The 16032-nt window shown below is 35.5% G+C and overlaps 1 protein-coding gene across 1 annotated transcript in view; it reads right to left on the reverse strand.

The window, feature by feature from the left end:
- The window catches only part of Matcap2 (microtubule associated tyrosine carboxypeptidase 2), a 52451-nt gene that overhangs the window by 8018 nt on the left and 28401 nt on the right, over nt 1–16032 (reverse strand). Inside the window, exons 3-5 of the mRNA XM_026387618.2 lie at nt 11950–12093; nt 11270–11402; nt 10160–10465 (exon numbers count right to left, since the gene is read on the reverse strand). Coding sequence (XP_026243403.2) covers nt 10160–10465; nt 11270–11402; nt 11950–12093 — 583 coding nt within the window. The remainder of the gene's footprint in view (nt 1–10159; nt 10466–11269; nt 11403–11949; nt 12094–16032) is intronic.

The following is a 16032-nucleotide window of genomic DNA, read 5'->3' on the forward strand; positions in this document are numbered from 1 at the left end:
TCCAGCACTTATTGTTGTTTGACTTCCTAATGGCTGCCAGTCTTACTGGAGTGAGATGGTATCTTAGGGTGGTTTTGATTTGCATTTCTCTGACTGCTAGCGATGGTGAGCATTTTTTCATGTACTTGTTGATTGATTGTATGTCCTCCTCTGAGAAGTGTCTGTTCAGGTCCTTGGCCCATTTATTGATTGGGTTATTTGTTATCTTATTGTCTAATTTTTTGAGTTCTTTGTATATTCTGGTTATTAGGGCTCTATCTGAAGTGTGTGGAGTAAAGATTTGTTCCCAGGATGTAGGCTCCCTATTTATCTCTCTTATTGTTTCTTTTGCTGAGAAAAAACTTTTTAGTTTGAGTAAGTCCCATTTGTTGATTCTATTTGTTAACTCTAGCGCTATGGGTGTCCTATTGAGGAATTTGGAGCCCGATCCCACAGCGTGTAGATCATAACCAACTTTTTCTTCTATCAGATGCCGTGTCTCTGATTTAATATCAAGCTCCTTGATCCATTTTGAGTTAACTTTTGTGCACGGCGAGAGATAGGGATTCAGATTCATTTTGGTGCAAATGGATTTCCAGTTTTCCCAGCACCATTTGTTGAAGATGCTATCCTTCCTCCATTGCATGCTTTTAGCCCCTTTATCAAAAATAAGATAGTTGTAGTTTTGTGGATTGGTTACTGTGTCCTCTATTCTGTACCATTGGTACACCCGCCTGTTTTGGTACCAGTACCATGCTGTTTTTGTTACTATTGCTCTGTAGTATAGTTTGAAGTCTGGTATCGCTATACCGCCTGATTCACACTTCCTGCTTAGTATTGTTTTTGCTATTCTGGGTCTTTTATTATTCCATATGAATTTCATGATTCTTTTATCTATTTCTACAAGATATGCTGTTGGGATTTTGATTGGCATTGCATTGAACTTATAGAGAACTTTTGGTAATATCGCCATTTTGATGATGTTAGTTCTGCCTATCCATGAGCAGGGTATGTTTTTCCATCTTCTAAGGTCTTCTTCTATGTCTTTCTTTAGGGTTCTGTAATTTTCATTGTATAAATCTTTCACCTCTTTTGTTAGGTTGATTCCCAAGTATTTTATTTTTTGGGGGGATATTGTGAATGGAGTAGTTGTCCTCATTTCCGTTTCAGAGGATTTGTCGCTGATATACAGGAATGCCTTTGATTTATGCGTGTTGATCTTATATCCTGCCACTTTGCTGAATTCATTTATTAGCTCTAATAGCTTCTTTGTAGACCCTTTTGGGTCTGCTAGGTATAGAATCATATCATCTGCAAATAGTGATAATTTAAGTTCTTCTTTTCCTATTTTTATGCCTTTAATTTCTTTTGACTGTCTAATTGCTCTGGCCAGTGTTTCGAGGACTATGTTGAACAGAAGTGGTGAGAGAGGGCATCCCTGTCTTGTACCAGATCTTAGAGGGAATGCCTTCAATTTTTCTCCATTCAGAATGATGCTGGCCTGTGGCTTATCATAGATTGCTTTTACAATGTTGAGGTATGATCCTGTTATCCCTAATTTTTCTAGCGTTTTGAACATAAAGGGATGCTGTACTTTGTCGAATGCTTTTTCTGCATCTATTGAGATGATCATATGGTTCTTATTTTTAAGTCTATTGATGTGGTGAATAACATTTATTGATTTCCGTATATTAAACCAGCCTTGCATCCCAGGGATGAATCCTACTTGATCATGATGTATAATTTTTTTGATATGTATTTGAATCCGATTCGCCAGAATTTTATTGAGGATTTTTGCATCAAGGTTCATTAGAGATATTGGTCTGTAGTTTTCCTTCTTTGATGTGTCTTTGTCTGGTTTCGGAATCAGGGTGATGTTGGCCTCGTAGAATGAATTTGGAAGTTCTCCCTCTTTTTCTATTTCCTGAAATAGCTTGAAAAGTATTGGTGTTAGTTCCTCTTTAAAGGTTTTGTAAAACTCTGCTGTATACCCATCCGGTCCTGGGCTTTTCTTAGTTGGTAGTCTTTTGATGGTTTCTTCTATTTCCTCTATTGTTATTGGTCTGTTTAGGTTGTCTATATCCTCCTGGCTCAATCTGGGCAGATCATAGGACTCAAGGAATTTATCTATGCCTTCACTATCTTCTATTTTATTGGAGTATAAGGATTCAAAGTAATTTCTGATTATCTTCTGTATTTCTGAAGTGTCTGTTGTGATATTGCCTTTTTCATCCCGTATGCTAGTAATTTGGGTTCTCTCTCTTCTTCTCTTCGTTAGCATGGCTAAGGGTCTGTCAATTTTATTTATTTTTTCAAAGAACCAGCTTTTAGTTTTGTCAATTTTTTCAATTGTTTCTTTTGTTTCAATTTCATTAATTTCAGCTCTGATTTTAATTATTTCTTGCCTTCTACTTCTTTTGCTGTTGTTTTGCTCTTCTTTTTCTAGGATTTTGAGATGAAGTATGAGATCATTTATTTGTTGGTTTTTTCTTTTTTTGAGGAATGAACTCCAAGCAATGAATTTTCCTCTTAGAACTGCTTTCAATGTGTCCCATAGATTCCGATATGTTGTGTCTGTGTTTTCATTTAACTCTAGGAATTTTTTAATTTCCTCATTGATGTCTTCTAAAACCCATTGATCACTCAGCAACCTATTGTTCATTCTCCAGGTGATGCTTGCTTTTTCCTTTCTTCTTTTATCATTGATTTTCAGTTTCATTCCATTATGATCAGATAAGATGCATGGTATTATCTCTACCTCTTTGTATTGTCTAAGAGTTGCCCTGTGACATAGTATATGGTCTATTTTTGAGAAGGTTCCATGTGCTGCTGAGAAAAAAGTGTAGCTACTTGATGTTGGGTGGTATAGTCTATATATGTCAAAGTCTAGGTTGTTAATTGTGTTATTGAGTTCTATAGTTTCCTTATTTAACTTTTGTTTAGAAGATCTGTCCAGTGGTGAGAGAGGTGTGTTGAAGTCTCCCATGATTATTGTATGTTGGTCTATTAGACTCTTGAACTTGAGAAGAGTTTGCTTGACGAACACAGCTGCACCATTATTTGGGGCATATATATTTATGATTGTTATGTCTTGTTGGTGTATGGTTCCCTTGAGCAGTATGAAGTGTCCTTCTATATCCCTTTTGATTAGCTTTGGCTTAAAATCTATTTTATTAGATATGAGTATGGACACTCCTGCTTGTTTCCGCGGTCCATATGAGTGATATGATTTTTCCCAACCTTTCACCTTCAGTCTATGTATATCTTTTCCTATCAAATGCGTCTCCTGTAGACAGCATATTGTTGGGTCTTGTTTTTTGATCCATTCTACTAGCCTGTGTCTCTTAATTGGTGAGTTTAAGCCATTAACATTTAGGGTTATTATTGAGATATGGTTTGTTCTTCTATCCATATTTGTTTATTGATGTTACTAAACCTGATTTGTTATCCTCTTTGACTACTTTCCCCCCTTTACTGTCCTACCTCCCATTGTTGGTTTTCAATGTTGTTTTCCATTTCCTCTTCCTGTAATGTTTTGCCAAGGATTTTTTGAAGAGATGGTTTTCTAGCTGCGAATTCTTTTAACTTTTGTTTATTGTGGAAGGTTTTAATTTCATCTTCTAACCTGAAGCTTAATTTCGCCGGATACACGATTCTTGGTTGGAGCCCATTGTCTTTCAGTGTTTGAAATATGTTATTCCAGGATCTTCTAGCTTTCAGAGTCTGTGTTGAGAGATCAGCTGTTATCCTGATTGGTTTACCCCTAAATGTAATCTGCTTTCTTTCTCTTGCAGCTTTTAAAATTCTCTCCAATATTTACTTTCTGATGCTCAAAAACACTACTAAGAAATTAGATTCTCATTTTCTTCACTGTAGAAACAGTCCTGTATTTTAAAAATTCTCATTTGTGTTTGGGGGTACATATCAGTGTCAGAGCAATTACCTGGCAAGCTCAAAAATAGCACCTCAAAAATAAAAATGTAATTGTCCAATGTTTATTTTTATTTAACTATTTTCATAACATAAATTGTGAGGTCTTGTACTCCCATGGTGCAATGAAGGCATTTGGGTGAGAACAAATGGGATAAGTTTGGGAGCAGTTAGGTTTTAAAAATGGGACACAGCTATGTGGAAACGTGAAATTTTGGAAAGCCCTGTTTCTTTTTTAAAAAATATTTTATTATTATTATTATTATTATTTGTAGATGAATACAACACAATGCCTTTATTTTTATGTGGTACTGAGGATTGAACCCAGGTCCTGCCCATGCTAGGCAAGCGCTCTCCCTCTAAGCCACAATCCCAGCCCCCAGCCCAGTTTCTTTTTGTTGTTGTTGTTGTTAAATATTTGTTTCCCCCACCCTAAAAAAGAAAATACTATGGTTTAAAAACACCCTGGGCAAAATACACAAAATACTGTGCCTTTGTGTGAAAACAAGAATTAGAACTAGATTTTGTAGAACGTATAGGGCTAGGAATAGAAAAAATATGAGTGTTACTTTGGAGGCTGAGGCAGGAGTACTTGCAAGTTTGAGGCCAACATGGCCAACTTAAAAAGACCTTGTCTCAAAATAAAATAAAAATAGAGCTGGGACACAGCTCAGTAATAGAGCACTTGTCCAGCATGTGCAAGGGCCTGGGTTCAATCCTTAGTACTGCCAAAAAAAAAAAGGAGGACAAAGAAAATATGAAAGTTAGGAACAGGTCATGAGATCTGAGCCTAGTTAGAAAAAGATGTTATATTTACAAAGAAAACCTTTTCCTATCCTGAAATAACTTGTGTACATCTAAAAAAAAAATTAAAATCTGGTCTACATTTACTAAATGAACAAAACTTCTACCATAATCATATTTTAAGGAGTTATTATTTTGTTAGGTATGCTAATAGCATACGAATTATGGAAAATACTGTTCTAATCAGCTAGAGATACGCACTGAACTACTCATGAACATGATGCTGGAATTGGATTTATAATACTACTTGGAAACGAGAACATGGAAGGATGGATGAATTACAGTTGTAAAATGTCAATTATGACTATGATCAGGGAATGTACTGAGGATGCAGCACCTTAATGATACTTATTTTATGTACATTTGAAATTTTCCATAATAAAAAGCTTTAAAAACTATATGAAGAAAAGAAAAAAAAAAAGGATTGGTCTACAAGTGATGTGCTCCGGTGAGGTATCAAGGATAACAGGAAAGCCCTGGGACAGACCACTAAAATGCAAACAAAAAGATCTAAACAGGAGATGGGATAGTGATGCCACCTACTTCACTCTTCTTGCTAAGGATTGCTTTAGCTATTCTGGGTCTCTATTTTTCCAGATGAATCCATGAAAAATGTCATTGGGATTTTTATTGGAATTGCATTAAATCTGTATAGATCTTTTGATAGTATGGTCATTTTGACAATATTAATTCTGCCTATCCAAGAACAGGGGAGATATTTCCATCTTCTAAAGTCTTCTTTAAATTCTTTCTTTATCGTTCTGTTGTTTTCGTTGTAGAGGTCTTTCACTTCTTTTGTTGATTCCCAAGTATTTTAATTTTTTTGAAATTATTGTAAATGGGGTTGTTTTCCTCATTTCCCTTTCAGAGGATTTATCACTGATATACAGAAATGCCTTTGATTTATGGGTGTTAATTTTATATCTTGCTACTTTGTTGAATTCATTTATTAGTTTTAAAAGTTTTCTGGTGGAATTTTTGGGGTCTTCAAGGTATAGAATCATATAATTGGCAAATAGTGCTAATTTGAGTTTTTCTTTTCCTATCTGTATCCCTTTAATTTCCTTCATCTATTTAACTGCTCTGGCCAGTGTTTCAAGATCTATGTTAAATAGAAGTGGTGAAAGAGGGCATCTCTGTCTTGTTCCAGTTTTTAGAGGGAATGCTTTCAATTTTTCTCCATTTAGAATGATGTTAGCCTGGGGTTTAGCATGGATAGCTTTTAGGATGTTTAGATATGTTCCTATTATCCCTAGTTTTTCTAGTGTTTTAAACATGAAGAAGTGCTATATTTTGTCAGATGCTTTTTCTGCATCATTGAGATGATCATGATTCTTATCTCTAAGTCAACCTTGCAACCCTGGGATGAACCCCACTTGATTGTGATGTACTATCTTTTAAACATATTTTTGTATTTAATTTGCCAGAATTTTATTGAGAATTTTTATATCTATATTCATTAGAGATATTGGTCTGAAGTTTCCTTTCTTTGATGTGTCTTTGCCTGGTTTTGGAATCAGGGTGATATTGGCCTCACAGAATGAGTATGGAAGTGCTCCCTCTTTTTCTATTTCATGAAATAATTTGGAGAGTATCGGTATTAGTTCTTCATTAAAGGTCTTGTTGAACTCAGCTCTGGATCCATCCTGTTCTGTGCTTTCCTTGGTTGGTAGGCTTTTGATGCATCTTCTATTTCATCACTTGAAATTGATCTGTTTAAATTGTATATATCATCCTGATTCAATTTGGGCAAATCATAAGGCTCTATAAGTTAGTCAATGCCTTCAATATTTTCTATTTTATTTTATTTCAAAATAATTTCTAATTGTCTTCTGTATTTCTGTAGTGTCTGTTGTGATATTTCCTTTATCATCACAAATGTTAGTAATTTGAGTTTTCTCTCACCTTCTCTTCGTTAATATAGCTAAGGGTTTGCCAATTTTATTTATTTTTAAAACTTTGTTTTGTCAATTTGTTCAATTGTTTCATTTGTTTCAATTTCATTGATGATATTGGCACCAAAATAGACTTGTAGACCAATGGTACAGAATAGAGGACACAGAAACAAACCCACATAACTATAATTACCTTATATAAGACATAGGAGCCAAAAACATTCATTGGAAAAGATAGCCAGCCTCTTCAACAAATGGTGCTGGGAAAACTGGAAATCCATATGCAACAAAATGAAATTAAACCCTTATCTCTCACCATGCACAAAACTCAACTCAAAGTGGATCAAGGACATAGGAATTAAACCAGAGACCCTGTCTAACAGGAGAAAAAGTAGGCCTCAATCTCCATCATACTGATTAGGCCCCTACTTTCTTAAAAAAAAAAAAAAAAAAAGGATTGGTCTATAGCACAAGAATTAAAATCAAGAATCAATAAATGGGATGAATTCAAACTAAAAAGCTTCTTCTCAGTAAAAGAAACAATCAGTGAGGTAAATAGAGAGCCTACATTTTTGGGAGCAAATTTTTACCACATGCACATCAAATATAGCACTAATCTCTAGGATATATGAAGAACTCAAAAATCTTAACAACAAAAAAAACAAATAACCCAATCAATAAATGGGCCAAGGAACTGAACAGACACTTCACAGAAGATGATATACGATCAATCAACAAATATATGAAAAAATGTTCAACATCTCTTGTAATCAGAGAAATACAAATCAAAACTACTCTAACTACTCACTCCAGTCAGAATGGCAGCTATTAAGAATACAAACAACAATAAGTGTTGGCAAGAATGAAGGGGGAAAGGCACACTCATACATTGCTGATGGGACTGCAAATTGTTGCAGCTAATCTGGAAAGCAGTATGGAAATTCCTTGGAAAACTTGGAATGGAACCACCATTTGACCAAGCTATACCACTCCTCGTTCTAAACCCAAAGAACCTAAAAACAGCATACTACAGTGACACAGTCACTTCAATGTTTATAGCTGTACAATTCACAGTAGCTAATCTGTGGAACCAACCTAAATGCCCTTCAGTAGATGAATGGATAAAAAAAACTGGTATATACACACACACACACACACACACACACACACATACATACACATACATACATACACACACACACAATGGCATACTACTCAGCATTAAAAGAGAATAAAATTATGGCATTTGCAGGTAAATGAATGGAGTTGGAGAATATCATGCTAAGCAAATTAAGACAATCTCCCAAAACCAAAGGCCAAATGTTCTCTTTGATAAGTGGACGCTGATTGTAATGTGGGTGAGGAGGAGAATGGAGGAACTTTGATTGGGCCAAGGGGAGGGAGGAAAGGGAGGGGGCATAGGGGTAGGAAAGATGGTGAAATGAAATGAACATCATTTCCTTAGGTACATGTATGACTGCACATGTGGTGCAACTCTACATTGTATATAACCAGAGAAATAAAAAGTTGTGCTCCATTTGTATACAATGAATCAAAAAGCTTTCTATTGTCATGTACAACTGACTGGAACCAATAAAAATTTTAAAAAAAACTAGATATTGGAGACAAAGATGAAGAAAAAATTACTTCCCATTGCATAATTTTTTACCTTCTGAATTTTGCATTGTGACTATGGAATGGCATTCAAACATAAACTAAATCAATTTAGGTAATTTAAAAGTAAAGAAATGCTAAATTTCTTAGCAAAAACAACAACAATTAGGAATGGAACAGCTATACTATTCTTAGTATTTATCCAGAAGAATTAAATTCAGCATACCATAGTGATATATGTGAACTCAGTTTATAGTAGCAAAATTCAAAATTGCCAAATTACAGAACCAGCCTAAGTATCTGTCAACAGATGAATGGATACAGAAAATGTGGTATATATACACAATGGAGTTTATATTCAACCATAAAAAAAACAAAATTATGTCATATGCAGAAAAATGAATGGAACTTGAAAGCATTATACGAAGTGAAATAAGTTAGACTCAAAGTCAAAAGTCATGTTTTCTCTTGTATGTGGAGGTTAGAAAAAAAGAACAAAAGGGGTAGGATCTCATGAAAATAGAAGGGAAACCAGTAGAAGAGAGGTAGAGAACCTGGAGAAGGGAAGAGGGAAGGGAAAGGAGAGATAGGAATGAAACTGACCAAATTATGTGCATATATAAATATGTAACAACCAATCCCACTGTTATGTATAATTATAATACACCAAGTTAAAAAAAACTTAGATTTAAAAGTCAAAAACACCATCAAGAAAGTGAAAAAACAACCCACAGAATGGTAGAAAATATTTGTAAATCATAAACCTTACAAAATATGTGTGTGTGTGTATAACTTGTAATTCAATAATAAAAAGACAATCCAATTTAAAAATAGGGAAAAGATCAAAGCAGACAGTACTCAAAAGCAGCTACACAAATGGCCAATAAGCAAATTTTAAAAAGCTTAATGTCATTAGTCATCAGGTAAATGCAAAACTATAATAAGACACCGCTTCATAACCACTGGGAAGTTCAAATAATAATGCTAGTTTACAAAATGAACATAGCAATTATTGGAAAATATGTGGAAAAAGCCAGGCATGGTGTTGCATGCCTATAATTCAGTGGGTCAGGAAGCTGAGGCAGGAGGACCCCAAAGTTCATGGCCAGCCTCAGCAATTTAGTGAGGCTCTAAGCAACTTTGTGAGCCCCTGTCTCAAAATAAAACATGAAAAACATGAAATGGCTGGGTATGTGGTTCAGTGGTAAAATGACTCTGGGTTTTAAAAAAAAAGCGGGGGTCGGCAGGGGTACGGGACAGGGAAGAGGAGTACTCATACACTGGTGGGAATGACTGCAAATTGATATGGGTGTTTTGCAGTGGGTGAAAGTGATGAGAATATTTTGAAATTAGTAGTGATGGCTGAACAACTCTGAATACTCTAAAACCCACTAAACTTTACATTTTAAATGGGCGAATTTACAGTATGTGAATTATATCTCAAGAAAGCTTCCTCCCCACCCCTGTTTTTAGTACTGAGGATCAAGGACCTCTTGTGGGCAAGGCAAGTACTCTGCCATAGATAGGGATTTATTTTTATTTTGAAACAGGCTCTCACTAGGTTGCTCAGGCTGGCCTCAACTTGCTACTGCTTCAGTCTTTCAAGTAGCTGGGATTATAGATGTGTGCACACCTCTCTTGGAAATATCCTGTTTTTAAAGGGAGATAAGGCAAAAAAAAATTTCAATACCTGTGAATCTAGATGAAAGGTATATTTCTATACTATTCTTTCCATATTGTTGGTCTAAATTTTTTAAAAATAAGCTAGGCAAGAGTGAAGTGGAGAAAGTGTGTTTTTAGAAAATTGGTGCTGATCTCAGTAACAAAGGTTTATTTTTTTTCATAGGTAAGTAAATTCTCAAATTAAGAGATTAGGATATGACTAGAATCACTTAACTAATCATTAAGTCAAAAACCCACAGTCAAGAGACACCTACCTGGTTGAGAAGTATCAGTCCATCCTCTTTTGGCTCGTACACAATAATCCCACCTTGTATTAGGGTCCTTGACAAATTTGCCAATATCTTTGAAGAGTTCACAAAAAGACATTTGGCTGGCTTGATAAACAGTGTAGTAGAGGAGGGCAGCCCTCCATAAAAAGGGGTCTTTTCTGAACAGGACACTGTGAATACTTGCCAGTCCTTCCTCTGTAGGATTGTTTGGCTTTAGCTCATGTTTTTTACGACCAGTCCAACTATTCCATGGTTGCTGCAGATTATTAATGCCTCGAAAATAATGTGTGCCTATGGAAAAGAATAATAAAAAATGGCATTCTTTTAAAAATTCTTTTCCAAAGAAAATGCTAAAGTTTGGAGCTAGTGCATCCCCCAAAGGCCTAAGTGCTAGAAAGGCCCAGGTGGAGGCCTTCAGGTAACCGGAGGCAGTGATTATTTCAGTCCCTTATTTTTCCTTTCTCTTTCTGGCTGTGAGTTGAGCATTTTTGCTCAGCCACACACTCCTACTATAATGTGCAATCTCACCACAGTCCTAAAAGCAAGGGGCCAACTGATCCTGAACTGAAAACTCCAAAACTGTCAACCAAAATAAACGTATTCCAAATTGATTGCCTCATTTATCTGTTATAGTAACAGAAAATTCACAGAAAATATTGCATAAACAGTTCTAAAACTAAATTGATGTGTACCTACAGATCAAAACAAAGTAGAAAATGACCTGAGCCTAAGCCTTTGAGGTCTGAAGTAAGCTGCTGTCTTTACAAGGTCCATATGTCTCATGTGAAAGGGTATAACCTTTACAACTATATTGTTAAGAGAGAAGAATCAGACTGATATTTTTTAAAAAATCTTAAGAGTCACTGAACCCCCTCAGTTTAAGGTGAGTGAACTGAAATCCAGAGGAGTTAAGTGACTTCAAGCTTACCACAGTTAAAAAATCTAATTTGAAAAGAGATATAAATAATTTACCTTTAGTCCAACCGAAGCTTAAAAACCTCATGACATTTTGCTGAATACTATTAAGAATATTTCTTTGGGGCTAATTCCTGATATTACAAACAGAAAAAAAAAAAAAGAAAGTGTTACTCATACCTATTTCGTGCCTCAGCATTCCCTCCAGCCAATGCTCACGTGCAGTGGAAACATTGATGGTCAGAGTTGGACATCCATTTACTACTGTCATTGAAGCACGGGAAAGTAGGTCCTCAGTGAGATGAACTACAATCTAAGGAGTAAGGGGCAGGGGACAATATGTGTGTCACACACACATATTCAGACACACACAACACACACACACACACACACACACCACAAAATATAAAGGGGTCAGGGAAAAAAAGCTTTCACAGAAAACAACAGAGAACTTAAAATTTTACCTGTGGGGTCTTCTCAAATAGCCCTGGCTAAAATGATGCAAAAGAAGGACCAACAGATTTTTGCTTGTTGCCAGTGCCAAGGCTCTAAGATTGGCCACTAAGATCAGACTACTAATAAGAGAGACTCTCAGGAAAAACTCCTCAGTTAACAAGTTTTTCATGTAATCCCACAAGCTACACAGAAATGTCAGTAATAAAAGAAGAAAAACAAAGAAACTGAACACATCAAGACAATTCAAGACAAGAGGAACTTAAAATATTTATTAGTGAGAATCCGGTGACTAATATAAGGAGTAAATTTGGGTTGGCAAACAAAACCTGCAGGAAAAAATTATGTGGCACTGTCTGAGTATTAGAATGCCCCAGACAACTCCTGTATTCACTCATGATCCATACCTCTCCCAGGCAGCCTTCCTTCATCATGTACTTCCTAACATGATTCCAGATTCGAGGTTTAGATAACAAACTACCACCAGTAGCTTGTTCAAATTTTTCATAGCTTCCATATTTCTGTAAAGTCAGCTCCATAATATTGATGGACTGTAAAAGGAAAAGATAATGAAAGTAAATAACTTCATATTACTTTGAGATAAATAATAAGATAGCTATGATCTTATTTATCATCATGACCTCTTCTGGCTTATTGATTATGAAATTAACCTGAAAATGAAGTAACACATTTTTCTAAGCTAAACTAATTTCTACTCAATTTCCACTAACTGCCTGTGCACTTAGAAATACTCTCTTTCCCTGTGTTCTTTTCTCCTTAACATGAAGATAGACCAGCTCAAGTACTATATATCTATAGTGCTGACACCTGATTGGCTGAGAAGTTGGGCATAGAGCTCTTAGCTTCTCTAAGATCATCTGGTGCTTTGGCAGAACTTAGAATGGAAGGTATGTCTCTACACTTGTCACTACATACAATTACCATTTGGATTGAAAAAAAATTCAAAATTTTAAAAATGTACTGAAGAACTGGCATGCACAGTGGTACATGCCTATAATCTCAATTACTCAGGAGATTGAGGCAGGAGGATTACCAACTTCAAAGCCAAGCTGCAAAATTTAGCAAGACAGTGATGCAAAATAAAAAGGGCTGGGAATGTAGCTCAGTGGTGGAGTACCCCTGGGTTCAATCCCTAGTATCTCTCTCTCTCTCTCTCTCACACACACACACACACACACACACACACATAAATCAACTAGTTTTCCGTGACAATCTGTAAAATGCTACTTTCTTGGGCTACTCTTGCAGAAAACATAATCTAAACCTTAGTAAAATCTTTTAGCTTTCATTCAGGGTAGGGTACTACCTTTTTATTCTTCATAAATTTCCACAATAAAACAAATGGACAGTTAAAACATTTTCTCCAAATACACATATGCAAAATGGAGACTAAAAAAAGAAAAAACTAGTTACAAATTACAAGTCATCAGTATCTGCGGCAAAGCCACAAGGAAGGAAAACATAAAGAAGAAGAAAATTACATTTCAGAAGCCTTTTAGGAAAGAAACTGAAAAATTCAAACATTATCTTATATGAAATGTGAAATAACTAGAAAATTCATATATACGTTATATAAATTTATGGACTGTATCAGACTAGTAACAAGATTAAAGGTATGAGCTCTTGAATTGGACTAACTGAGCTGATATCCTGGCTTGTTTACCTGAAAGCTGTGTTACCTGTGAAGAATGAAAATGAACTTGTGTTTCAGACTCCTCCTTTGTAAAGGAGGACAGTAATAATAATGTCTACTTCATGGTTTTGTTGAAAAAATTTAGTCAACTTTTGTAAAGCAGCATCTGAAGTCAGTACATACTAACCATTGTATCATCATTGGTACGTTACTGATGAACCCAGACTAATTCCATCTTAAGAGCCATCTTGTCACAAAGTTATGAAAAGTTAATTTCTGTTTTACTATAACTACTACAATTTCTAAACTTGTTTGGAATTCCTGCCCTTGCCTTGAACTCACCCATGCCTGGCTTTCTCTGACCACATAACAACCTTCTCTAAAACCTTAGTGGTGGCTCATAAATCCTGCCTCCCCCTGACCAGATAACAACCTTCTCTGAAACCTCAGCAGCGTCTCATAAATTCTGATGTTGGGATCTGAATTTACTCCCTACCTTGAAATATCATGCCATGTAGATCATTAACCTACTATCTGCCTTTGTATTATGTTTGTCAAAATCCTGTTGGCTGTAAGTTCTCAAGACACCCCCCTCTGCAACTTTTTGTGCTATAAAATTTTGTTCTTAAAGAGCTGGGGGTGCTGGTCTCTAGCCTGCGTTAGGAGAGACAGCCAACAATCAGCTCTCTTTGTGTACACAAATACAAGCTTGCTTAATTTGATTTAAAATTGGAGTCCAGTGGTCTTTTCTTTGTGATAGGGTTCAACAGTTACCATTCTTTACAAATACCACCACTATAAATAACACGCCTGACAGAAAAATCAAAGAAAAGTTCACATAACTGCAAGTGATAATTCAACACACATGTTACCACTGGGAAAATACACAATACTAATAAACTACACATGTACCATAAAGTTATCAGAACAAGAAATGGCTTCAGTAGGTTTTGCCTGGCTTCTGTTTCCAAAACTATTAATGAAAGCCTTGTTATTCAAACAGAGTGTAGACCAAAGGCCGGTAGCCCTGGTATGGTTGGGAGCTGGTCCCAAATGTACAATTTTGACTCCTACTACCCTCATGACCATCAATTCAAAAATCTGCATTTTAACAAGATCCGCAGGTGACTCAAATATAGTGAAATGTACTGGGCATGGTGGTGCATGCTTGTAATCCCAGCAGCTCAGAAGGCTGAGGTAGGAAGATCGTGAGTTCAAAGCCAACCTCAGGAAAAGCAAGGCACTAAGCAATTCAGTGAGACCTATAATACAAAATATGGCTGGGGATGTGGCTCAGTTGATGAGTGCCCCTGAGTTCAATCCCTAGTATTCAAAAAATAAATACACACACACACACACACACACACACACATATATACACATATATGTATATAGAAATATATATAAGTACACATTTTACCATATGTGTGTGTGTGTGTGTGTGTGTGTGTGTGTGTATGTAAGATGTGAGAAAGATCTCAGAGAATGGTGAATATAGCAGAAGTGCTGATTCATATGATATCTAGGATAATTAAAAGCACAAATTTAGCAATACTTAAAAACCCATTTTCATAGATTAGCAAAAAGAGTGTGTGTATTCTAGTCTAATGGTCACCAGTCATCCACTAATCAAACAGTGAAAAATTATATAAAATTTGGTTTTAAGAACTGCAGAAGAAAGTAGAGTGAATACCTTCTATATTGGACTGATAGACCTAAAAAAAGTTAATTTTTTTACTATAATTTCTGCTTCAAGGTTTTTTAAAGCATGAATTTAATTTCAGAGAAAAATTAGCTTTTCTAGGCATATGTTTAGTCAATAGGAAAATGTGGCTATCTGGTTACTATTTATTGAAGCAAAAATAAAATAGTCTAGAGAAGTAAGAAAAATACAGGTGTTCCTTATCACAGATCAAAGAGTAAGTCAAAGAATTAATACAATAGTGGGATTTTTTTGCAATGAGAGAATGTAACTTTTTTATCAAAAGGATAAACAGTAGCACATCACTTCCTTTTTTTCATCTGCATTTACTTACATGGCAACACTATATGAGAACTACATCAATGTGCCCAAAAGCTCATTTTAATATTCATCATTAAATATTAAGTATTTATTTTACATTCAATCTTTCTTCTTTGAAGGGCATATCCTGTCACCATCCATTGATTCCTTTTTTCTTCCTTGGTTTTTCAACTGGTCTAACCCAGACAGATCTATCTGATCACAGAGATCCACAGCATCCTTTACTGATCTCAGGATGATACGCCACAGCATGGAGACAGAGACAATTATTAGATAGGTAAGAATAAGTCAAATTTTTAAGAGATAAAGTATGTTGAGTGGTAATGAATCAGTCACTTCACCAGTGAATAATTTTGTGTTATGATTTCTTCCTTTGCAACTTCTTTCATTTTTTGGTAGTAGGGATTAAACCTAGGGCCTTGTGCATGATAAACATGCATTCTTCAATTTATCTACACCTCTGGCCTCATACAACTTATTAACTACAAGCTATAAAAATTTTGAGTATGATCCCAAATTTGAAAAAAGAAAAGAGTAATTTTAAAAGGCACAGGGAAGGGTCAGTAATGGTGACACATATCTCTAATCACAGTTATTCAGGAGGCTAAGACAGGAGGATCACAATTTCAAGGCCACTCTGGGCAACTTATCTAGACCCTGTCTCAAAAAATGAAAAGGTCAGGTGATGTAGCTTAGTGTTTCAGTGTCCTGAATTTGAACTACAGTACTATAAAAAAAAGAAAAAGAAAAGCCAAAAAAAAAAAAAAAAAGCACAAGGAAGCTGGGAAGGATCCACCCAAAGGCTAATGTTCA

This window comes from Urocitellus parryii, chromosome 3, assembly GCF_045843805.1.
Source record: "Urocitellus parryii isolate mUroPar1 chromosome 3, mUroPar1.hap1, whole genome shotgun sequence".
Lineage (NCBI taxonomy): Eukaryota > Metazoa > Chordata > Mammalia > Rodentia > Sciuridae > Urocitellus > Urocitellus parryii.